General features: G+C 34.3%; 4 protein-coding genes across 4 annotated transcripts; 2 read left to right on the top strand and 2 right to left on the bottom strand.

The window, feature by feature from the left end:
* The first annotated feature begins 505 nt into the window (after positions 1-505).
* LOC115447291 lies at positions 506-7,958 on the top strand. The gene is made up of 12 exons (XM_037446768.1): positions 506-892; positions 1,453-2,939; positions 3,284-3,412; positions 4,236-4,459; positions 4,628-4,791; positions 5,319-5,404; positions 5,529-5,630; positions 5,710-5,777; positions 6,227-6,308; positions 6,503-6,720; positions 7,077-7,208; positions 7,559-7,958. Exons 1-11 carry the CDS (start codon positions 766-768, stop codon positions 7,198-7,200), a joined length of 2,811 nt encoding a protein of 936 aa, XP_037302665.1. The 5' UTR covers positions 506-765; the 3' UTR covers positions 7,201-7,208; positions 7,559-7,958.
* LOC115447293 lies at positions 7,234-9,468 on the bottom strand. Its single transcript, XM_030174302.2, has 4 exons — positions 9,019-9,468; positions 8,513-8,661; positions 7,976-8,087; positions 7,234-7,658 (listed from the first exon to the last, which is right to left on the bottom strand). The coding sequence occupies exons 1-4, from the start codon at positions 9,285-9,287 to the stop codon at positions 7,514-7,516; spliced, it is 675 nt and encodes a 224-aa protein (XP_030030162.1). The 5' UTR covers positions 9,288-9,468; the 3' UTR covers positions 7,234-7,513.
* A 281-nt stretch (positions 9,469-9,749) lies between these two features.
* Positions 9,750-14,286, bottom strand: LOC115447292. Its single transcript, XM_030174301.2, has 8 exons — positions 13,340-14,286; positions 13,170-13,245; positions 12,572-12,807; positions 11,913-12,127; positions 11,628-11,751; positions 11,025-11,166; positions 10,738-10,875; positions 9,750-9,947 (listed from the first exon to the last, which is right to left on the bottom strand). The coding sequence occupies exons 1-8, from the start codon at positions 13,525-13,527 to the stop codon at positions 9,789-9,791; spliced, it is 1,278 nt and encodes a 425-aa protein (XP_030030161.1). The 5' UTR covers positions 13,528-14,286; the 3' UTR covers positions 9,750-9,788.
* Positions 14,287-14,554: 268 nt separating this feature from the next.
* LOC115447311 (protein app1) lies at positions 14,555-26,572 on the top strand. Its single transcript, XM_030174325.2, is given in 5 exon segments — positions 14,555-14,811; positions 15,495-16,363; positions 17,287-17,444; positions 17,446-17,518; positions 25,267-26,572. Coding segments are annotated over 5 exon segments (1,437 nt in total). The 5' UTR covers positions 14,555-14,792; the 3' UTR covers positions 25,585-26,572.
* The last annotated feature ends 89 nt before the right edge of the window (positions 26,573-26,661 follow it).

Below are 26,661 nucleotides of genomic sequence, written 5' to 3'. Positions count from 1 at the left end.
AATAAGCCGTATACACTGCGGCTAGTCGCGGCAGTAGCGGCCACAGAGAGTGACATATTATAAAGTAGGAGTGGCATTAATAAGATCAATCAAGAACCTTTTAGGTGATGACCTAAAAGGTTCATCAACCTGTTAAACACAAAAGCATCGCATAAGAATTAGTTGCAATCCGAGAATAAAATATAAATTTAAATATTTAATTTACAGACCAAAAATTATCGAATCATCCGTAATATATCTACGATGTATCGATATTTTTTGTCCAGCCCAATTCCGTAATTGTAGAATTAAGTATATTATGTAGAAATCTGTGGTCATTCGGGACTTGTTATATCCGTTAAACTGAACACACCCTTAGATACATATATACATACATCCACCCATAAATATAAAATAGGTATTTTTTTATAATTAATGCACCTATTGAGGTATTTTATCGATTGTATTATTTTCTCTATTCATTTGTCTTTGGTTTTTTTATTTATTTATTTATACTCTTTGTCCTCTTTACTCTTTGGGCTTTTGTGATTTGTCTTGTCAATTGCCATGTAAATTTCTGTCGTCATATTAAAAATTAACATTCGTATTTCTATTTCATTGAATATTTTTAAACTTTTTGAGCTTAAATAAAAAAAACTCAATATGTCGCGAAAAGGAAAACATAGATGTCGATTGTTAACCATATGAAAGAAGTTTCTTCAACGCCTTTTGGAGGCTTGTTGATTCGCATTGTGAACAATATGAAGTGATTATTTATTATTTATAATGACTGAGAAAAGTTATGAAGGCGAGCATTCCTCGTCCTCGTGGGACCTGCCCGGCCCCTCGTCTCTGGGCGCGATATTGGACAGTGTGTTTTCGTCTACAGCTTCTGATAGTCAACAGAGAAATGGTATTTTTAATTACGTATTGTTTGGTAACATAGATGGTGGTGACATAAAACATTAATTTCAAGTTATATTTAGTATTATATTACTTATTATTGCGAGTGTGCGATAGTGTTTGAAAGAAATTAAATGTATTTATATTATAAAACATATCAATATCTATAAATGACACAAGATTCAGAGTTTGTGTGACAGCTCTGGTTTTAAAATAACTTACGCAAAGTTTAGTATTGCTCTGTTTATCAGTTGAAGTAATTATAAAATGCTTTAAAGTACCACTACATATATCAACCCAGATTGTTTCATTATGTTATAAATCAACATGATAAATACCATGATAGGCAGACTTCTTTTGTCTCCATTAATAATTATTTATGTTTTAATCACATTCGGTTCTACATAAACACTGGAGTTTAAAACGATATATAGACATTTAGATGCTATAATAAATGATTTTAAAGTTAATTGAACCATTATACAAATAATGTATACAATATTGTTATAATTTTCACTGTGAACTATATTAAACAATACTCGTTCATAAAAATATAATATTTAATTACAGAGGAAATGGAGTGTGATGCCCTGTTTGCTGTGAGTGATGATGAGGTAGAAGTACTACCATCAGCTCCTGAAGATGCATCTTCAACAACTGAGCAGAGCCCAAAACCACTATCATCCAACTATGTGCATTCAACAACCCCCAACCAATCTTATGACTACAATATAACTCCGTTAACACATCCAGCGGTGTCTCACACACCAGTCCCTGAAGAATATCAACCACTGCCTGATAGTTCTAGTTCTTTAGAACATGCCTACTATGAATATATGGGAAATAATCCAGACAATAATACAACAGGTCCAAGATGTATACCTGGAGTTAACATTCGCTATCAACCTAAACCCACAAATCTCAACCCAAATGGGTACTATTATCGTAATTATGCTCATTACCATGATCATATTGGAGCACCGTATCACAATAATCTTATAGTGGTAAGTGAAAACCATAATTACATGCCTCAACATATGCCATATACACTGCCACCGAGTCAGGTTCAGATAAGGGATAACAGTATTGGTCTGAACATGACTTACACAGCCAATACAAATAGTGGCAGTGCTCCAAGTGGTTTAGAAAGGCCTAGTCGAAAGCTCAATATATCACCAAGAAGAAGACACTCAAAAGAGAATGAAGGTGCATCAAATTTAATAGAAGTTAGTTCTGAAGACGAGGATGATTCATCTGCTCCAAAACGAAAACAAAGAAATGGTGACCATCCCAGTAATGCAATGACTGCTCAAACAAGTGGCGCTGGTTGTAGTCATACAGATGTTGGCTCCAGAGCTAACGTAAAAGGAGAACCAAATGAAAGTACTTCTGCCACAGTTAATGACAATAATAGCAATCTTGTAGCTCAAGTTATAAACGAAAGGCGTCAAAGTAACCTCAATCGTGCGCACACACCACAACAACAAAATGTTCAAAGCCCTCCATTTGAAATAAAACAAGAACATGGTTTTACCCCTACCAATAATTGTTCTTGTAGGTTAAACGTTATACATAATGGCCGCCACACTCATTCAAACGAGTGTCACAGACATAGTCCTTTGCATGTCAACTATCAAAATGGAGCTCATCACCATCACCACCACCATCACCATCATCATCACCATCAAGGAAATATATGTAGTCATAACAATAACAGTGCACTTGGTTCATCAAATACATCACAGATTAAAGAGGAACCAGGCACACAGCAAACTCAAATCAAACAAGAAACATCCTCTGAGAGTACCACTCAGCCTGTTCCAATTAAAATGGAAGTAACGGAACAACCGCTTAAGATGGAAAGGAATCAGCAAAGCTCATCAGGAAATGGAGGTCCTAGTGAAAACATATCTGTCAAGTCTGAGAATGAAAGTGTAAGGTGTTGCGATGTAGATGCTACAGGAGATAGGAGAGTGAAGGCGCCATCGCCGCAACCCAGTACAAGTGCGGCAAGAGTTTCTCAGCCCACAGAGCAAAATAAAATCAGAAAATTATCAGTAAGCCTTATCTGTTACTATACATATAATATTTAGTTCAAAAAAATTCTTGTGGTTTTACCTCCCTGTAAAAAACTTTTCCAAGAATAATAAATAAATTACCATTGAGAATTTTTTAAGATAAAAAATTCCATATCTTTGATATGTATATGTTCCTATTTTAAACCAAATTCATTTTAGTTCTGGCATTGTCATGTTAATTGTAATAAACAATCAAATATCTTCAGAATTTTTCGTATTTAGTGATGAAGACTCTCTAGTCCCAATTTTTAAAAATTCACATTCTAACATATCTGATTAGTAGTAAAAATATATGTTGAATGTTTTTTTTCCATTTGTTACAGCAAGACTCACAATTACAGGCATCGGGATCAGCGACGAGCGGCGTACTGTCTGCGCCGGATCTACAGCTCGACTGGGTGTCTGACAGCTCTGATGACGATGTGCAATTACTCGCTGAAGAAAATAATGTGGTGTGTACCTATACTTCCTATGCAGTATGGATTGGCAGTGACATGTCAATAAGAGCAGCTTCCATTGCTGCTGTAGCTTCAAGAAAACTTTCTTAGGAGACTGTCCACATTTTTAAAGACATTAAGGTTTGCATTCAAAGATTTTGAAAATCATGTACTGTCACTAAGAAAATTGCCAATTTATTAAAAAAAAATTGACGCGCATCAATGCTGTGGGTTATAAGGATCCAAATACTCTATGAGACCTTGAGAAGTTTGAGTTCTTTTAAAGGCAGAAATTTCAATAACTTTCTCCATACATTTTGGAGGAATTTAGCCTCCAAAATCTAGAAGTGTAAGTGCCGATTCTATAAGATTTTACATTAACACTAATAAAGGCTTAACTTGACTGATTGACATCACACTTTTATAACATTTAATGTAAATATTAATATTTTATTTATATATGATAAAAAGCGGCGATAGCCTAGTTGGGTGTGGAACGGACTGCCAAGACGAATGTGCGCAAGTTCAAATCCCAAGGGCACACACCTCTGGCTTTTCTAAAAAAATCATGTGTGTATTCTTTGTGAATTTATCGTTCGCTTTAACGGTGAAGGAAAACATCGTGAGGTAACCTGCACATCTGAGAAGTTCTCTTTAGGAATTTCGAAGGTGCGTGAAGTCTACCAATCCGCACTAGGCCAGCGTGGTGGACTAAGGCCTAATCCCTCTCAATAGTAGAGGAGGCCCGTGCTCAGCAGTGGGCAAGTATATAATACAGGGCTGATATTATTATTATTATATGATAGTATTTATAAATATTATATCAAATGTTTTATAGCGCGAAGTAATCGACCTGACTGGTTCGCCTGTGCGTGCCGAGTGCGGCACAGAAGCCATGGAGTCAGGTGAGGGTGGCGAGGCGATGGCCGGAGCGGACGGCGCGTCCCCTCCGCGCCCGCGTCCGCCCCTGCACCCTGCCGCGCCTCCGCGCTCGCATATGCCGCCACGCTACTACCACCCCTTCAGTGATGGACCGCCGCCCGCGCATCTCATGCGCACTAGGTATCAATATTTTCTATCATAAGCACCTTCGTAATGTTAATAGTCACGGGGCAAATGTTCATATAGCCAAATTCTTAGATCAACTAGACTCGTCCGATTATGATTATTTGGGGCTTCTCAAGAAAAATTGTGTTATATCGTGTTTCTAATTTTGTGTGTTTGTATCAGGGTGCAGGTAGGTGGATGCGGCGGGTGCTGCTACGGTCCGGCGACGAGGGCGGCGCCGCTATTCCATCCGCCGCACGCGCACCGCGCAGGCGCAGCGCACCCAGCGCACGCGCCACACGCCTCGCACGCCGCACACGCCACCCACGCCGCGCCACCCGCACACCGTCTGTACTACTCCTTACTTTCTGTTTTACTTATTTTTGTTTATGGCAACTTTGTAGATATACAGTGGAAACGCCATTACCGGACTAGTTGTTGTAAGGCATCTGGATAATTTAATGTTTGATGAAAAGCTATTTTTTTACAAGGTTTTATTTGTGACTCAGCTCGTTAATGTTAAGTAAAAACCTATATGTTTTTTAACCTTATCTAGCCTATAACACTCAGGGGTGAAGTAGCTTACTATAAGTGAAAGAATTTTTAAAGTTGGTTAAATAAATAGTTATTGGGTTCCATGCAAAGTCCAGATAATAGAGTCTCCACTGTAATAAATTAATGTTTTGCTTAGTAAACTTTAAGAAAATCAGTTCAGTCCATTATTATGGTGACAATGCCAGTGACATAATAATATGTTTGAGTTATTAGGTGTGCAAAATTTTCATCTTGACTGGTTTACAGTGTAATGTCTCTTTTTGGTTAACTTTATATTTAGGCTACACTTTTTAAATATTAGCATTATGTTGTGTTGCAGTTGGCGAGCGTCGTCGCGACGGCATGTCGGTCGCACCGCCGTACCTCGTGCATGAACGCTTGTGGCAACGACAACACCATATGATGGTGAGTTTATATGTATCTACAATATCACATACATAGAAATTTGCATTTGATCATTTTTATGTGATGAAGTAAAACATTTTTAGGGTTTCTGTTAATATTTCAACATGTGTTTTACAATTTGTAGGAAATGCAACGTCGTAGTATGATGGGCGACATGGGTGTCGGCTTCGGGCCAGGATTCTCGCAGTTCCCTAATGTAGCCCTACCACTCAACACTGTCCTCTCAGTAAGTATCTCCTTGAGGTGTTAAATGTGGATACCGTAATATAACCTCTGAATTATTTAATTATTCCTGTTCACAACAGTTCCCTGAGGAGTTAGACTTGGCAGTACCCTCGGGATTGGGTTCAAGTTTGCCTCCAGCTGTGGTGCTGTAAGTATATTTTATACAATTAATAAAATTGCTTTACAAATTACGCAGTTTGTGAGAAACATTTTATTACTTCTGACACCTCCAAACAAATAGTAATTGATTTCTTATGTGTACGCCAATGTCAGACATTGAAATAAAACTATTTTGTGGATTTTATTGCGGTTCTTATATTATAATTTTCGACGCTTTGAAGACTGCAGCCGAGGGCCAGCCATTAAGGCTGGAAAGTCAGAATCGAAATCCGAAAAATAGTTTTATTTTGCTAACATTCAATGATTTCTTATGTTATTAACATAATAAATCATTGTTTATTTTTCTCACTTTCATATTCAGTTGGATTAGGATTATTTGATGGATAACTTTTATCTGACAATTGAAAAATCAACCCTAAGGGAAATTATTATTAATGTAAGTTGTGTAATTTAAATGATAATTTCTCTGATTTCTAGTGACGGTCAACACATTCATCATCACATGCATCACTATCTTCAAATGCACCCACCACATGTGCATATTTCTATACAGCCAGTGGTAAGATATTTTTCTTTAAAGATATGAGATGTTACCGTTTAAAAAATGTAACTATATAAAGTCATGTACTTCTAGAAATATGCTCCACCTATGACTATAAAAGTACTAATTTGATTTATCGTGTAAATTAAAAACTTTTATCCAACACTCAATCTATACTTGGATGGCATTAGTATGTGTATGCGTGTGTGTAGGGCATGCACGGCACGAGTGCGCTGGCGGCGGTGGTGGCGCGCGTGGCGGAGGCGGAGGCGATGGAGCCGCGGCGCGGCTGGCGGGGCGCGCGCGGGGCGTCACGCGGCGTCATCGAGCGCAACACGCTACGCCACGCCTACGCGCCGCCCGCGCCGCACCACCAAGACGAGAAGTGCACCATTTGCCTCTCCATCTTCGAGGTCGACTCCGATTGCAGGTACATTTTTTTTATTATTGTACAGTGTTCCTTTTGTTCAGAGCACTTGATTACATTTGGGAATAAATAATGAAGTAAAAATATTTTTTTAAAAAGCTGTCACCAAATATTCTAATGATATTAGAATCTCAAACAGTGAAAGCCTTATCTAATGCAAGGTCTTTTTACTTGATTGTCGATAGCTAATATTAATCTTTTGTACCCCTTACAAATACAAGGCCCTGGGCAATTGCCAATTTTTTGGTCCCTAAGGCCACCAATACCCACATATTCACAATCATTTTCAACAGTACTTTGGATAGCCAACTCATATAATAATCAAGTATTGCACCTCAGTAACATTTTATGTATTTTAGGAGACTGCCATGCATGCACTTGTTTCACATGGAGTGTGTTGACCAGTGGCTCAGCACCAACAAACACTGCCCCATCTGCCGTGTGGATATTGAAACACATCTCAACAAGGATGCAACATTTTGAAATCAAAGGTATTAAACCAAAGAATAAACACGATTTTTCTGGGATTTTAAAAAGTTTATATTATTGCTCCCATTACAACACTGTCACATTAAGGAGAAAATTAGAATTCTGGGGTAAGCTAAAAATATTCAAGAGTGGATTTAGATCACTTAACCCACCATGTTGGCTTAGAATGTATAGTGTATATTATATATTAAACAATTATTTGTAAATTACTTATTTTCTATTTATTTAAATAACATTTGGATTAATGGAAGTTTTCCATAGTTTAACTATATTTAATTTAATTTCTACAGCAACACATTGTTAATATTTAAGTCTTTGCTTTAGATTTATCATTTGGCATGTCTCTTTTCAGTTTCTCTTCCAGCTGCGGTGCAGTGACAATGGCTTGCTGCTGCAGCTCTAAACTCTCCTGCTGAAGCTCATGGGTCAACTGTTTTTGAGTGTTGCAAGTCCTGAAACACAATCCATTTTTTGTACATAATCCACAATATGAACTTAATATAAGACTATTTTCGTTTATTAAAAATTTGTTATATTATCATATCATTACAATGTTAGAAGTCAAATGTGGTGACTATTGTTGTTTTTACATATACATAAGGTTTAATTAATGGATAAATATAATTTTTTAAAAGTCAACTTGTTAATTTAAACTCTATGAGTAAACTTAAAATATTTATAATGCTATATAAAAACTGAAAAGTGAATATTTGAGTTACAATGTATAATGCTTTAATAAATTTTTACACAAGTTTGTGTGTTTTTTTACCTGCAGGCATGATCGATTCTCTCACAAATGGCATCAGAAGCTGCAATGTTTCCCGACAGATATGATATTTCTGCTGCCACAGTTGCTAACTTTTCTGCATAATCCATATAACCTAAAAAAAAAAAATTTAATAGTATGGAAATCTAAAACAAAATATAAAAAAGATAATATATCCAACACTTGTTAGTACTAAGGAAAGAAACAAGTTACTATTCACAAGATAGCTTCTTACCACTATTGGAATAATAGCTACATTGATTTAACTACTAGATATTGATTTTGACTGCTCTTAAGCACAAAACTACTGTGTACTGCTCAAAATTGGCTCATATATTGTCGAAGAATTCATCTAAATATATGCAAAATTTTATCCAAAACCATTCTAAGGTTTGTATTTATTTCACTTAAATTTACTTCTAACAAACATTCAGAAATCTTCACAAAATGTATTTATATTAGTGAGATTAGCTCTTGTTTATATTTTCATAGACAGAAATGCACAACCAAACCTATAAAATAAGATAAAGAGGAACTCACTAAGCAGTGTATGCAGATTATGTTTGAGATCACACAGAGAGCCCCGTATAGCTACCAGTTGGTCCCAGTGATGTGGCGGGGTCCCTTCCTCCCCCCACTCTAAAGCTTGCTTCACAAGACATATCTCTTTGGTTAATGCTTCACGCAGCCTGCAAGTTTACAGTAATTAGTTAATATTTATATATTACTATGCTGACGGTTTCACCCGCGTAAAGGAGTTATCCAGGATAATTATTTTTTTCCGACTTGATATGTATTGTTATATTATGACCAAATTACACATAATCATTACAAATTATAGCCTTTGTGTTATTCTGAGGTATAACCAATATTAATGTACAGTTTCATCCAAATCCGTTTAGTAGTTTTTTCGTGAAAGAGAAACAAACATACATCCATTGTCACAAACTTTTGCATTTATTATTAGTAGGATTATGTCAGCCTGTGAGACCCAGATAATATAGTGTAGAGGGATTCGATTAAATTAAATAAGTTTTATAATTTACCTTTCACTTGTGTCTTGTATAGCAACCAACGTAACAGTAAGTAACTGTGTAGCAGCATTTACATTGACTGTCGTCGCTTGCCGAATCAGAAAATCGTGCTCTAGTGTATTCTCATCCCAAGCCATAAAATCATGCAGTTTATCTTCACAATGCGCTGTGGTTAAAAATCCTATAGAAATTGGGGCTACTCTTCGAATCTTGGTGCTTATCATTCTTCTATGAATTCGAAAATTAAATTTGAGAAAATTTAATATTTTGTTTCTAAACATATTTTTAAAGATGACACAAAAGTATTATTTAGATAAAGAATACAATAACGTTACTGCATTATGATTTTCAGAGTGTTTCTTAAGTATTGTGAGAACTGAAATGAAGTGGGACTATTGGAAATTGGAATTAAAAACAATATGAGGTTACATTTTGGGTAAGCTGTCAATGTCAGATGTCAGAAAATTAATTATCTACTTTTTTTTTTATTTGGCAAAGAAGATATAGAACGTACAGTTTGATCTAAAATAGATGACTCCATATAATTTTCTTCGGATGCCTCCAACATATCCGTGACTTTCTCTTGAGACTAGATAGTTTTTAAAGGCAATTAAAATATAATCGCCAATTTATACTATATCTGCTGACTTACAATATTTGGATCTAATTAGAGATTTGATCATACATAATATTATATTTAAATATTCAATATTATCAGATACTCAAAATTAAAAAAACGAAAATGAATTTATATACATAATTCCTTTATTTCTTTCGAAAAATCACGATTGAAAAACATGAGAATAGTCGCGGGCTTGTACGTTGAACGTATTTATATTAAAATTCAAAGCAGATATTCCTCGATCAACCGCCGTTAACAGTCTGGTGGAGTCAAAATCTAAACAATATACAGGCGAAGGCCGCGTCTGTGTAAAGTATATCTGAAATAAAAAATGATTAAGCGTATAGAAACACCAAATATAGTACTTAAAAATGTAGTTGTAGCATGTTATACCTATAAGCAGGCTTTTTTGTCACTTCTTTTTTGAAGACACTATAATTCTTGAGGCCTGTATTTCCATAATTTTTGTAGCCCCCCTCCCCCCTCCCTTCATGTACTTTTTCATGGCAATATTATCGAATTTTCCTTTGTGCCCCCGCAAAAATAATTATTTGTGATAGTCTATAACTCTGATGTCCGATAAAAAATATTATATAAGCGTTGGTTTCCGTGTATCTCCAAGGTAGTACCATTTTAATTTGTATTGAACCTTGGACTTTACAGATGCAGCAGGGAATTTGGAAGTAAAATTATCGTATGTTATGTGTATCAAGCGGCAATAGCCTAGTTGGGTGTGGAACGGACTGCCAAGACCAATGTCCGCAGGTTCAAATCCCAAGGGCACATACCTCTGACTTTTCTAAAATCATGTGTGTATTCTTTGTGAATTTATCGTTCGCTTTAACGGTGAAGGAAAACATCGTGAGGAAACCTGCACATCTGAGAAGTCCTCTATAGGAATTTCGAAGGTGTGTGAAGTCTACCAATCCGCACTAGGCCAGCGTGGTGGACTAAGGCCAACTCCCTCTCAGTAGTAGATGAGGCCCGTGCTCAGCAGTGGGCAAGTATTATAATACAGGGCTGATATTATTTATTATATTATTTATGTCACACCAATAAAAAATATTACTGTACTGTTGTAAATGTTAAAGTTTGACATAAAGTCTTACCTGGACGTGTTTTGTGCAGTTTCGGGCATCAAATAAGACGCAACGCGAATATTCTGATGAGCCTACAACGATTGCATTTTTATTGTCCGATTTTATGCAATACAATGTCGACAAAAAAGGATCTTTCACATTAAATACCTGGAAAAAAAAGATTCGGTATTTTAAATTGGAGCTTCATAAATCATAAAAAAAATATTGATAAATTCTCCTTCCTTGAGTGAGTGTTTCCTTTTTCAAACTTCTGATCTTTTTAAATTGATACAATAATATTGGTCAGTCTTACGTACAAAGTCATTGGTCCTGGTGTCCATAAGATGCAGCATTCCAGAATGCGTAACGTACATAATAGTATTGTTGTTATGCCAACCAATGTCACGTATTGCTTGTTTAGAGTTTCTAGTTGAATCTGCAGTCATTAAATATTTACCTCTGAAATAAACAATTTATTTTATATCGATAAAGAAGAGATAGTAGTCCAATACACTATTAAATATTATTACGACCAGATCAATTAACATTCTTAAATGCAACCTTGAAGACTTAAGTATTATAATGTATGTTTTCACCTATTCATAAATAATATTTTCAAACGCTCAATTTACCAAATTCCCCGCATAATTGTGTTAACTGGCTAAAGATCATTTAACTTTCGTCAATTGATACACACATACTACATCTGAACGTTACTTCACTTACAATCAGGTTTTTGCCATACCCATATAAGAGAATATGGGGTTTATTATTATTAATAGTACTAACAATTGAATATCTTTTAAGAATATAACTACACACAATATAACACTTGAACTTGTGTATTAATACTTCATAGAAAAATTTAAATTTTAAGAATGACAATTGTTGGCTTATTTAAAACCTAGAAATCCACATACATATGAATGTCAAGCAAAAGGGGCTTACTGTTTCCATCAAGACCGATGGCAAGTTTATCCATTACATTATTTACAGCCATACATCTCACGCCTTCACCATTGTGGATGGGTATGTCCATTATACCTGGAATTTCAAAGTATGATAAATCATAAAAAGTTTCACTACAAATGTTCTATTGAAAATTATCTAAAAATGTAGAGTTCACATCATTTCTTGACTATAAAGATCAAACTTTAAACGGTAATTATAACACAAATAAATTCTGTAACTATTCACTAACTCACTGTCTGTTATGTTGTAGCCATTTTCATTTGATTGCCAAAAGATTATATTCTGGCTGTTATTTGAGGCAGTGACAATATAACAAAAATCACTTGTTTCAATCAACTCAACAGCAGACACTTCCACTTGACCATTCTCATGACAATCTTGTATGTGATGCAACAATAATGGTTTTTGTTTGTAATATGGTATTTTGTATACGGCCGTGCTCCCATCCCTATAAAGTAAATATAATAAAAGTGAGGAAATTGATTATTACACTATTCAGTCTAAACTCTTAGATAATTTTTGTCTGTTTTTTGCAGATGCAAATAGGCTCTAATATCAACTGCCAAATAATAAATAGCTTACCATCAGAAAATATATTATTTTGAAAATCACTGACCATGTTCCACTATAAAAAATGTACTAAAATGTTCAGAATGGCCTGTAGTACATTTTGGAGCCAAACATAGGTAAAAAATTATCATGCATATGAATACAGAAGAATATGGACACTATGTAATATGGTACATAATGTGAATTCACAAAATAATCATGCTTATACACTCAAATATTACATTATAATATATATGCAGTTGATATATTATCAGTGGCATGCAAATGCACATATGCACATTGCATGCAAACTGATCCATATTTATAATATAGTTTGTCATACCTATTTCCACATACCAAAGTGTTGTTTCTGATAACAAATCTTGATATATCGTGAGTGCGCACATCATTTCTACTCACTGTTGGGACGGACAATGTCCAACAGGTGCTTTTGCTATTTGGTATTTTTTTTCTGTCTACTGCATAGCACAGAAGTTCAGATCCTTTAGATACTGCCAATATTTCTGAATTGTGAAGTTTCAGCCATGGCATATAATTTGAATGGAACTGGACAATTACCTGTAAAATTGTAATGCATGCAAAAATATTGTTTATAGTCTTCAAAAGTATACTAAACTTATACTTTGTAAATAAGTACAGCTATTAAAATTTCTGCAACATATTACATTAAAGGATGGGTGTTATCAGGAGAGAGCAGCAGTCCCATTAGATTAACAACTACATGTTTTGTATTTATAGAAATGAATTAAACTTGTCCCCATATAAAAGTTTTCTACTTTGCTTTCCCTTGCTAAAAATGTGAGGTTTCTCTCTGAGTTGAAAGCTAGTAATGGCCAAGTTCAAAGTAAATGTTATTGATTCAATTAGTTTGATTTTTTTTGGCCACTTCTATAAAACATATTAATGACAATCTTGTTTACCTTATTCTTGAAGTATCCACTGCACCAATTATTGGATATTCTACAACGGTTATACCAATTTTGTTCATTGTTACTCCTAAAATATAATTTGGAAGCATAAACATTTCAATATTTTTCTACATAACCATGACTATGTTAATTAAATTCTTGACTTTGTTCTTGTTCCATACCTATTATGCAATGGGTCCTCCAATATAAGTTTGTCACGACAAATTGATCTCCATATGGTATTGTCATTAACTACTAAACTTCTTAATGTTTTGCATGTAAGAATAACATTTCGTAAATCGGATAGCCCAAGTTTTTTTAGTACATTTACTAAAATATCAACCGGTAAGTTCAATATGTTTTTAGTCATTTTCACTTCGATCTTTTCAGAATTGCCGATGAAATTCCGATGATGTATCTGACTTGTTAATTCCTATAGTTTTTTGTGCACAAATTGGTATAATATGTTTCACATATAAGCCATAACCCACAAAATAAATAAAATATGCACGTAATTCTTAAAAAAAATTGTTCCAAATCCAAAGAGTAACACCTATACTTTTAAATTATTATACTTAAATCCTCCCATCGAAAAGAAACTACTGAATTAATAATACCCTAGTTGTTTTTTTTTAATAACTGTAATCGGGCACAATCCTAACGTAAAAATAATTGTGTAGTCATCCTAAAATGTGTGTATCAAAGAGAATTATAATATATATTGAAAGTGTGTATGTCTGGTACTTTCATTAAATTTTGTAAAAAACGAAATCTAATTTTACTATCAGTCACCTGTTTTTGACAGGTGAAATTTCTATTTGACCAGCCATTTGACGTTTTGCAAATAGTTTTATTTTTTCTTTTGGTAAAGAACAAGGATACGTACAGACAATATACATAAAATAATTAAAATAAAAGATCTATAAAGTGTCTTTATTTTGATATAACACGTACTATACCCAACAAATTTGTAGTAATAAAATGAGTGAACTGTATCTTACTGCGCATACATAATTATAATAAATATGGGTAAAGTAAAAATAGATAAATAGTGCCATTAAATTTAGTATAAAATACCTAGCAGAAATAGATGACACGCTTAGTATAAGTTGTTTTAGATATAACCACCAGAGACCAATAAACTAATAACCACTGCGCTTTCCTTTTTTATATATATCAAAAATTAAAAGACTAAGGAAACTCACACATACAGCCTCTGAGTCATATTTATAACAAATCCAGTTATATATTACATAATAATTAGATAATAAGGAAAAAGCTAATTAAATTTTACAATAATATAATATATGGCTTAGTATTCAATGAATTTATTCATTTATTCATATAAGTATATCCATCGATATTTTTTGAAGAGACAATTTTTTTTATCTACATTCCCTAACATTCCGTTTTCGTTGTCAGTTTGTAATGTAATGTGTACGCAAATAAAAAATGTATGTAATGATTGCGACGTAAAAATTGTAGGCATTTTGGTTTTTATTAAAATTGTAATTTACAAATCAAACGGTAAATTGTTGTAAAGTGAATATCTAATGTTAGGGCACTGTGAAATAAATCGTTAAAGTTATTGAACATTTAAAATTTTTCTAATACAGGAATATAACAGTCCAAATTATGAACTTATTCAAACAAGGTGCGTAATCAACAGTTACTTCCATTGTATTAATTTTATTGTGTTTTGAGTGCTATCATCATTATTAGATTTAAGTAAGATGATTAATTAACCGTCCCATGTTATTACGTCGACGTATATCAAGGTCGTACTGTCGGGTGCCAGGTACCAGTTACCGCTCAACACTAAGGCGTGGAGGGCCGTGCCGCGGTGCGCCGTCATACCGCACGCCGCAGTGGGTGGATTTCGATATCACAATAACATTATCGTGCAGACTACGCGCATCGTCTGAGCCAATTCGAACAGTCGATCGCTAGTCGCCAGTTGTCTCACATTCGCGGAGTGCGTTGTACTTGCGATCTTTGTCCTCGCTTTGAAGTAAACATATCATTGTTGCTGACAACGTGCTTTTGTGACTATGTTTTAATGTTATTAGCAACTCTAGTTTTCCAAGTAAGTTCATGAAAATGCATGGAATATGGAAACCTATGAAGTGTTGTGTGGATTAAATACATCCGTTTGTGTAGCCATGAGTCATTTTCCGTTTGGTGTCACTATGGTTTTTACTTGTTTTTCAAGAGAATTATATGGACAATTATAGCCAGTAAAGTACAATTAGCTATATTTTTATTCATTACATTAAATTGAATATTAGGTGTAAATGTAAAATGGTAATTAGTGAATATAATTTGGTTTGTCAATAGGTATGAAGGGTCCAACAAGACCAGCACCTGCTGTCCCAGGGAATGCAGTTAATCGGTATTCTCCTGTAACTAACTGGGACAATGATCCATTTGGTGCCGATGTGTTTGAACCTTTGCCACATCAACAAAAGAAGAAGCCTCCTCCGCCTAGACCTCCACCACCAAAAATTAACTCCAGACAGCCTGACATACCAGTCAAGCCCTCCCATTTTATCAGAAGACCTACAGTGCTAAGTTCTTTATTGTCCCGTAAAACGAAACAATCAAGCAACCAAAATGTTAATCAGCAACACACAATACCTGAATTTACTAGTGATATGGACACTAAATTTGCAAAATGTGAGCCAAAGAATGTTCAAACTGGTGCTTTAATAGATTTATCCTCTCCCCCAAGTTCCCCAACGTTTACCACAAGGTCCAGCAGCGATGGACTCAGTGTGGATAGCTTTGGTTCAGATGCCACAACATCAACAAACCATCCAAATGCACATAATGGGAATGCTTCACAAGCTGAGAGTGGTTTTGAAGATGACTTTGATCTCTTTTTGAATTCTAGAAAGAGTAGAGAGGAGACAGTCGATGATTTCACGGCTCTGGATCCATTTTCACCACAGACTAGTGTCACAAAACCTCCTATATTGAAAAAACCTTCACTTCTGAAGGATCCATTTGACCTGTCTAATATCAGCCAGCCTCATGTTCCTTTGCTAAAAGGCCCCACAATAATCAGAGCAAAACCTGCGAGGCCAAAGCCTCCTGATAGTGCTGCAATTTTGAAGAATACTTTTGGTGATAGCTTCCCAGTGACCACAATGACTGTTAACACAACAACACCAATAAAGAAGGTCAGCAGTCTTGGAGATAGTTTTGTAAGTAGATTTTTTTTATATTTTCTTATTAATATTACTAGTATTGTGTTTTGAGGTTTTTTCATTATTACTTTTATCACTTGATCACTAGTAAATTGATTTGTGTTATCATTTATATTGAATTTTCAATATTTCCAACAATAGATTATCAAAATTAACAATATTGATTTAGTTTATGGGTAATTTCTACAATCTAGGAATATAAAACTTTGGCATTATCAATAATGTTGGAGCAAATTGTAAATTTAGAAGTGCATGAACTCATGCAAAATGTTCTATTTGGATCTATCAACATTCTATATTTAGGAGATCTTAAGACATATGCATGTGGGAGTAAAATATGGCAATATAAGCAAAACATTGCAAGGTCCAAAACAAGTTTCTAAATAATACCATTATTGTATATCAGATTTAATTCTTATTACATAATTATTTTTTTTATTTGCGCACAGATAAAATTAATATTATTCCATTATTTTTATTACAGTTTACAGAAGGTAATTAAATGTAAAAAACATACTAAGTGAATCAATAAATCCAATTAGAATAGCTTGATGTCAAACAAATATTGAAAAGTTATTTTAGTTGTAAATTACCATTCAATTTATACTGTGAATTAAGGTGTAGCTTTCAATAACATTGACTTGTATGTCTAAATATAGTTAGTTGTGAATTAAGTTTAATTATTCTGTATTTTTAATGTTGTAAAGTCATTAAATAATATCTTACTACTGAAATGAGTCATGTCATGTGTTACTTATCTGCAGCAGATAATGAATGAGGTAGACATTGTTTGTCCAGTTTAAAAAAACAATAAATTTAAGTCTGAATCCATATCACACATCGGATCATTAGTTGTGGTCTTAAAAAAATAAAATTATTCAATATACATTGCAAAATACAATTTATTTTTTTTTCCTCAGGAATCCAAACCATTCAACTGGGATGACGAGTGTTCTCCTGAAAGAGAGTGTTCGCCGCCCATGCCGACTATACCGCCTCCACCGCCGCCACTTGTGACAGAAGAGGAAGGCATGAGTTGGCCAAGTGATGAAGTGGATACACGCTGCCCCAATACCAAATGATGATGAGGAACCATACGCGCTCGCGCTCTTCGACTATTTTACTGACCATCCTGATGATTTGTCGTTTACGGTGAGTCGATACAAACATTTTATGGATAAATATTTTATGTATATCTTTAATTGGTTATAAGTTATATTACGAAGACAAAAAATATGGATTTGGATTCCTATTTTATTTAAATACTTGAATAGATTGTGTACCTAAAACATAACTCAAGAAAAGAAGCAGATTGCAAAGCCTAGTTTTTGCACATTGGCGGTTTTTCCATCTGGGCTGAGACTGACGTCAATCCTACACATAGTAAAGTGTTATATACCTAGTTCGGCTGTGTAACTGTCGTCTACTTAACATTGTGACCAATGAGGAAAATGTTAAGTCTTCGCCGAACATCTTGATCCCGCTACGCAATATTAATTCACGGTCATGACTATAATTTTGCTTACTTTGAAACAAAAACGGCTGTCTTTATTCAAGACATTTGCTTATATATTATTAAAAGGTCATCCAAATTCGTCCGGGAATCATGCTTGAGCAAATTTATATTATTTATGTGGATTGAATGTATAATATTACACCAAATTTCCAATCAAATACAGCCCCTCGATAGTTAAGTACCTATCTAAATTATTCCAAATATGTAATATAGAATGTTTGTTCTTTGGTAAATCTTTTGTCTTTACCTGTTCAACATTTTCAAACAATGATTCCACGCAGTTAATTCCGTGCTAAACACTTATATCACACTATTATTCACGGTTATTATCAAATTGTACACGAGTGCTGGTACATGCGCATAATAATATTATCTTTTTGAAATGTACAACAATATAATTTATCATTGATAATCAAGATGTCTGTACATTTGCAAATTGCAATGTCGTGTAAGCCACATTGAGCAGGGTTAATTGAAAAATATTTTTTTTTCACTGATTTTATAATATACCTACTCATTTTGCTGGCGTTGATATATTTTATATCCGCCCGAATTACGATTACCATACACAAGGTTTTAAAACACGTCAGTGTCCCACGTAAGTGTGTCGCGTTCCGGGATCAGCCTGTGTATCCGGTTCCATCAGGCCGGCAATTTGTCGTCAGTCGACATGCTATTGGAGCCCATTCCACTTACCGTCCGGGACAGGAGAGTCTAGTTGCCGTGGCCGTATATAAAAAATTATTACGAATATATATATGGTCTCGCACAACGTTTTACTGGCAGATAGTTTATGGCTAGAGGTTGACGTAAATTCATTTTTATTTTCGGAAAATGTACCATTCCTGTGGTACACGTATTCCAACAAAGATTTTCACATGAATGGAATGGCAAGTAAAAAACAATCTAAATTATAATAATTAAACTTTGGTGCAACATAATAGGCATAAATTGATCGTTTTATTTGTACCGGGTATGGTTAATTATTATTATTCTGTGACGTCATAAGCCATTGTCAAAATAAATATAATAACATCTGTGGTCTTCGCAATATGAATATAATTACTTTACGTGTTGTTCAACTAACGATTCATATTATAGCGTGCACTTAGTTTTTTAATCGTGTTTCACGATTATTTTGTATACCTCAATTAATGGACGCGAACAATACGGTAAATCAAAGTTTTATAATCTTATATAAGCATATACATATAAGCATAAGCAATAATACGGGTCGCCGTCTGAAGGTACTTACCACGAGATGGTGTAATTTTGCTACGAAGCAGTAGTATATACTACACTATTGTATTCTAGTTTGATAGGTATTGTAATCGGTGTAATTGATAGGAAATAGTAGACATCCAGTGGCTTACATTCGACCGTATATTTGTAACATATATTACAAATAAATTTTATTTTTCTACTCATCTTTTCTATATGAATTTTAATTGTGCTACATCTCAAATTCCATGCGCGTAATGTGCTTAAAAAGGTATGCAAATTATTTCTTGACGTTTTAATATATAGATTATTGAAAGGGCTGCTATGCGATAGAAATAAAGTATTCAATCGTGCGCAGTATTTACGCAGAAGTAGTCTCGTATACATAAATCATCAAGTAAATCTGCTGAGGAAACAAGAACAAAGATCACGATCCAAGTAGCGTTGCATAGCGGGTTAAGGCACAAAACTAAATATTCACAACGTTTGCATAATAAAGTAATGCACGGAAAAATATTATTATTTTTGTATCGCATACATATAACTATTTCAAGTTGTTTAACGTTGCGAAATAAAACATTTGAAACGCAAACAAAACGGCACCAGTGCAAAATATAGAAAATACGTGCTACAAGTGTATAAATGTGTTTGATTATAATTCATGTTTTATAACGTAATGGTGTAATCTATTGGCGCAATACACCTAGTACGTAACACTTAGATGTTTACTTTAAATTATTGTATTTATTATAGTTCTTATGCTAGTTGTAGTAAAAATAAATTATTTTATTATAATCTTAGTTTTGATCAGACTTCGCCCGCGTGAATGATCTTTCCGGGAAAAGTTCCACTGTGGAATAAGGCCCAGGATATCTACCTACTTGTGTTTCAATTTGCATTCTTTCGGCGGTTTCTGTATTTTCTCTTATAAACAACTAAACATTGTCAAAAACTTTGGCAATATTAGTTAGATGTAAACATTAAAATCATTTTTAGAACATTCATTATCGTTTGTTATTTCTAAGGGTTTCTCTTCGCAGTTAGCGTTTTTATTATAAATATAATATATGGCACGTCAAGATCATTGACAAATATTGATGCTGATGCTCGATTAGCATTGGATTCTAGAATAATCTTTATGACTATTACAATTATTCACGCTTGGAGTATTAAATCGTTGACCTTGGATATTCAAGAAAGCAAGGTTTTTAAGTATAACTACACACAAATCCGAATCTATATTTTAGCGATGTTATTCTGATCATTCGTTTATATATGAGAAAGTAAATGATTATAAAATACAAGTTCTAAAGCAAAAAGCTTTGAACAATTGCGACACGTTGTGAGAAGACATAAAAACAAAAAAGTCGGAATGCCTGATTCACTAAAACTATTAACATCACTTAAACCACTGCATAATGTCTCACAGACAATTAGTGATAAATTTCCAACCAGGTCAAATGCAGCTCCCGTTAATTTAGTAATTACGTTTAACTTGCATTCGTCCGGAGTTACGCTACGTTTATTATAAGGTAAATGAAGAATATAATAATTTATAAGGTGTACATTTAATGGAAAATATGTGTTACGAGATCAAATAGTTTCCGACTGTCGTTGCGGTGTAGTTTTGAGCGATGAGGTGGCAGTGAAATGAAAGATTGCGGGTTTGATACCCAGATTGACGAATGTTTGTGTTTTTTTTTATTTTATTTTAAGTAAATTTTGTTATATGTTATGGATCTGTGTGTTTTAGGCACAATTCACATCATATTTATTTATATTCGTGACACAAGATATCTGTTTTAGGCGAGATGTGTAAATCAAATTACAAGTTTAAAAATATTATAATTAGAGATACGATTATATGCAACCCAAAAGCCCGAAATAGGCATGAAGATGTGCATAAAAACGTCTAAATATGCAATATTTATAAATGAACAGAAACTCAATTATTAGGTTTTTTACTTAGAAGCAGCATACAATTTGCGCCAGCTAAAAACAGTTTTAGTTATCTTAATGTAAAATAGTACTTAATATAATATTCCTAATATAACTAAAATATGCACTATCAAATAATTTTAGTCATCATAATTGCAAAAACCGCCGAAAATGACCGAAATATATATCGTATATTCCGGTTTCTAATTACATCAAAGAAAGCCGTCGATTTATTGTAAACTGTTATTAATGAAAGTCGAATAAAACGGTTTTTTTTTTTAAAAGTACCACTAATAATTCGTGACTGTTTTTAGCTTCCGGCAAAAAAAACCTGTTTAGATCTTAGTATTAGTGTGGGTGGCATCGGATATATCCGTATAGGGATGTATTTATCTACATTGATGCTCTATGAAGTAAGCACCGAAGTGTTAAACACTTTGACATCTATAGGTACTTAATTTATGATTTTGCTTTATATTGTATGTGCACAATCTAGCGCCAGTAGAGGTGACTCTAACGAAATTAAACGCAAAACAGTTTAGGTAATATTCGCATCACGATTGAGGTCACGATATACGATATCTCGAGCGTAATGCAAGTCCAACTTAGTTTTTGTGGCGTATAATAATGTTCAGCTTTGCTTCCCACTTCCCAGTAATACTGATAGTAGGAAGTGTAGCAACATATGTTTTATGTAAACACACGTACGTATAATCCATCGCGTCAAAGGTGGAATGGCCATCTGGCCGTTGGTGCGGGAATTTGTTTGGGGCGTTCTCCGTTTTTCACTGGAACTGTGTTTATATGTTTTGCGAACGTAGGCGGTGTTAACGTGCGCCACATTGGACCTTATCGATACGTTTCGCTTTGAATGGACAATTATCGCTACAGGAACTTGCTATCTCTCGCCACTTCCATAATTTGTGAACGCCGCTCGCGCCGATGCAAAAAATACTATGTCGCTAATTGATATCATTCAGCACTGTCGCAATATTATGATCGTTTTGTTGACCTCTTTCAACCGGTAAACGACTGTGTATAATATGTTATTTTATTACCTACTAGGTTGTTTTATGTCGTCAATTGTTAGGCGAAATTAATGGAAGTGCGTTGCTACCTCTGCGTAAATTGACTAATATTGTGTTCATGAGAATAAAGCGAAGCTAGGTGCTTTAGCTTATATTGTTAGATTCATGACAATCATTTCTATATAATAAAATAGCAATAAGGAAGAACGCTTACGTGTGACAGTGTAAGCTAAAATTCCTTTAACAATACCCACCGAGCGGCCAATAGAGACTGGGTCATGAGTTTAATTGCAAATCTTGTTACGATAGCGATGCTGATTGCGTGAACTATAATGGGGATCATTACGCTTCATTTCGTAGGCGCCGGCATCGTTAAGTAGAGCCTGCTGGTCGGTGGTGTCTATTTCACATACTATACTTGTTAGTGAAGCGACTAGCGATATGGTGCGGGTTGTCAACCCTTCGGATAGGTGACCAAACTCTATTGCGCTCTGTGAAAATAAAACCAATTGCAATAAAGAAGTCGATAATAATAATCGGAGTGACTGAGACAATCGAAGCGCTTATCGTTCAAGAGCGATCTCTTACAAGCTTACATCAGTATTAAAGTCAATGTTTAATTTGAATTCCAGTTATAGTTACCTTCAGTATACAAAATAATCTACTTCGTTAGGTATATAGGTATATTTTTGTTTTCCTCAAATATGTAGACGCATAGGTAGGCACATTTATTAAGTTTTACTTTATTGTCACTGTACTGTATATAATATGTAAAATATCAAAGATAATATTAATATTATCAAGTATTTCCTTACATTTATACTATTTCACAAAGCTTTTATCATTATTAAGTAAATAATACGTTTCTTATATCTGTCATCGATTCCTAATGCCAATGGATTTAGGTTTTATAAACTGTTTGTGATTCAGTACTTACATGTGCGACAAGAATAGGCAAAGAATTCAATAGCAGTATAGCAATAAATTTTAAAATTTAGTAAAATTATATTACTATTGTCTTGTATATTATTTGATATCCAACGCTATTTATTACTGTCAACTCTGATAGCATTAGTAAAAACCCTAGTGTATTATCGATGTTACCTACTTACAAAAATACTATGTGCAATTTCATTACGATATTTAAAAAATATTTTGGCATAAAATTACTAGACGCAAAGCTATTCATAATTTTAGTTTTGGGCCTTACATAGTAGCTTCGTAAACTTTTATACAAACCTTTATTTCTATTTACTTACGGAAATGATAAAACATATTTATCGTAATATGGAGTTGTACACGTTAATAACGCAGCCTTGTATCCCTAGTAAGACAACAGTGAATAAATTATTGACCTGTGTTCATATATAATTATGAAACATTGCTTTACGATCGATGGAGAGGATCCGAATTTCATAAATATTTTTACAATAAAACTTACTTATAACAGAACTATCCCGTTTTAAACAATAACCTAAATATGAATATTTTTAGGTTATTGTTTATATACCTATAAGCCTATACTGAATTGTAATAATAATTGCTACAGTTCACATCGATCCATAAATGGTACTTCAGTGCTATCTTTCTGCTGAATTTGTATTTGAAAAAGCAAAAAATATATATATTTGTCTATTAAATAAAAACGCAGTTCGCCGACACTCACGTAGATTAAATTGGTGCCAAAGAAATTCAATATTTCAGCAAACAGTGCAATTTGCTCAGCTGTGAAGGTGGCGATTTCTCCAATGATACTTCAAGGTTTTCTCACTTTAATTCAATTAATAAGTTAAAAACAACAAATAAATTATGATTATATTAGCTTTTATTTGTGATCCTATCAGTGTTATTTGTTTTCGCGGACTGAGTGTCCCATCAATCCATAATTAGAAGTCTGTAATAAAAAGAAGTTATACTTCATTAGCCCGTAAATCGCTATAAATGTCTCAACCAAAAAGAACGTCGACCCATTGTTGTGTAAAAAATAGAAACCTGAGGTAGAAACTAACAATATATACAATTTTGAATTATAATAGGAAGGAAACAAGGATATCGTAATATCATGAATATATTTCACTTTATGATAATTATTGGTTCGCAGTTCATTCATATTAAATTATTTGCCAGTATCAGTATAACCCCATTTTCTGCTCTGATGACACGATGCACGTAGCATTCAGTTCACATTATCGCAAACTATTGAACTGGTTTCTTCATAATTGCATTAATCTTCCTCCCCATGCATTCAGCTACGGCTTACCATGTACTTACTTATTCAAGTTTGGTTGGAAATGGTAGAGTACTGGAATAGTAACTACATAATTATTCTGAATATAGAATTCTTTAAACAGTATCTTTTATTGATGACATTGGTTTCACACCACATAAATCTAGGAGTATGCCTGTTATGCGGTTTCCGCTACGTAACTGATGGCCATCAGTTTCATTCTTCCCACTTGTCTTGTAAGATCAGATTGTATAATTTACTACTCCAATAAATTATTTAGAAGAAGAATAAAGGGTTGCGGGACACCATTTATCGAGTCTCGGTAATGACAAATGACTAATAGCACGAGATGAAACGAGCAATGCCATTACTTCATTCAGATTTATTATTTAATTGACGAGTGTAATCTATACTTCCATACTATGACATATATAAAGCTGAAGAGTTTGTATGTTTGAGCGTGTTTATCTCAGGAACTGTTGGTTCGAATTAAAAAAATCCTTTAATGTTGTATAGCATATAATGTTGCAAAAACGGGGAAAATTTACTCCTTTTGAGAGCATTTGTTGCGTGCGCTGAGTAAAGAGTTAAAGTTATACTATATAATATCAGTCAAATACTATACGTTGACGTTTCAATAAACGTCGAGCAAGTTGGTACGATTCGACGTTTGCATTTATACCGTTGATGTGAATTAATTTTCCTGTAGACTGTAACGAATATTGAATGTTTACCTCTTTATATATTTCAATCACGTGTCTGTCACCTTTTTTCGTGGGGAAAAAACGCGTTATGGCTACCACCAGTTGGGGGGTGAGTGGAACGGTTATGTTGGTTTCACCGATCTTACGGGACTCGGGACTAGTCACCTGCTATAATTTGTTCTGTTTCGTATATCGTTAGTGAACCGGTTGCATTAAAAACAGATTGTAAACTTAGTTTTATAATAATTTTGTTCTGTTGTCTACAGGCCAAAGCCAAGATCAAGTTGATACGACGCGTGGACCACGAATGGTTATATGGCAGCCTGAGGAACGGTCTTCAGGGGTTATTCCCGTCGAACTACGTAGAGATTAAGATACCACTTCCAAACGAATCGATGCCAGCGCCGCCTCTGCTGGGCACAGCCGTCGCGCTGTACGACTTCGAGCCCGACCAGCCCGGGGACCTTCGCTTCCTCACCGGCGACACGATACTGGTGCGATACAAACTCAACGACGAATGGTACTTCGGCGAGTGCAACGGTGCCAAGGGACAGTTTCCCGTTAACTACGTCAAAATGGGATAGTCAGCATGGTATCCCGACCATGGTTGAGGTATATTTGTGATAAAACTAAAGGAAGACTGACGTCGACCATATCACGATGCCACTATTTTATAAACAGCTTTACATCTAGCTTTTAAATGATGGCAAGAATTAGTCTACTTGCTGGAATTGATATTTTTTTTTGCTACACGATAAGGTGGCGATGTGGAACTCTTCCGAAAAACAGGTGTTTGTAATCTTCCCTAAACAAAGTCTGTCGAGCCATTGATTATGTACAATTATTGAATGATGTGCGTCCATGATTAGGCGCTAATGTTGCCATAATAACATATTGTGTAAGTGTCCACTAACATACTCTAGTTGCAATTTTAAAGGAATCGATCCGATTAAAAGGTGTAGTTGTGCGTGCTTCTCACGACCGAGCGAACGACTGATTGTATATAGAGCTTGTATAAACGTCCTTAATATAGATTGTAAGTATTACGAAGATTTATGTTCTGATGTAACGGTTGTGTAATATAGTCTATTCGATCTGACCCTTAGCTCTAATTTTGTCTATGTCATGTACATTTATTTGTAAATCGTGGTATCCATATACTTTCTGATCAAAGTGTGGCATACTTTGTAGGCATGGTCCAAATAGGTATTCTTTATCTGATATCGCGAAATTACTTTTCATTACGCTTATTGTTTCCATTATCTTTGTCTATAGAGATGACAATGAGTAACGTTTTATTTATTTATGCCTTATCTTTACATTTTATTGTGTTAATTGTATATTTTCGAATTAATGCGACACGAATGTTTACAATATCAACTTGCGTTTCGCGTTACACATATTGTACATAACGATTATTTTCTTGAATAGATTGGTATCTTATTAGTTATTGAGTTTGCTTTATTTATAAGATCATTATTTGGTGGGACCATAATTTTAAGTGCCTTGAGTAAATGTGCATATAATGAATTTATTTATATAATGATAAAATAAAAAATATTTCCAAATGTATATCTTATGTTTTATTGATCCCAGCGTATATACATTGAGTACAAAAGTTGAGGTGACGGTCGTCACGGGGATGGACAGGAGTTCACACC

This window comes from Manduca sexta, chromosome 6 (genome assembly GCF_014839805.1).
Source record: "Manduca sexta isolate Smith_Timp_Sample1 chromosome 6, JHU_Msex_v1.0, whole genome shotgun sequence".
NCBI classification, from domain to species: Eukaryota; Metazoa; Arthropoda; class Insecta; order Lepidoptera; family Sphingidae; genus Manduca; species Manduca sexta.
This window is presented reverse-complemented; position numbering and strand designations above follow the sequence as displayed.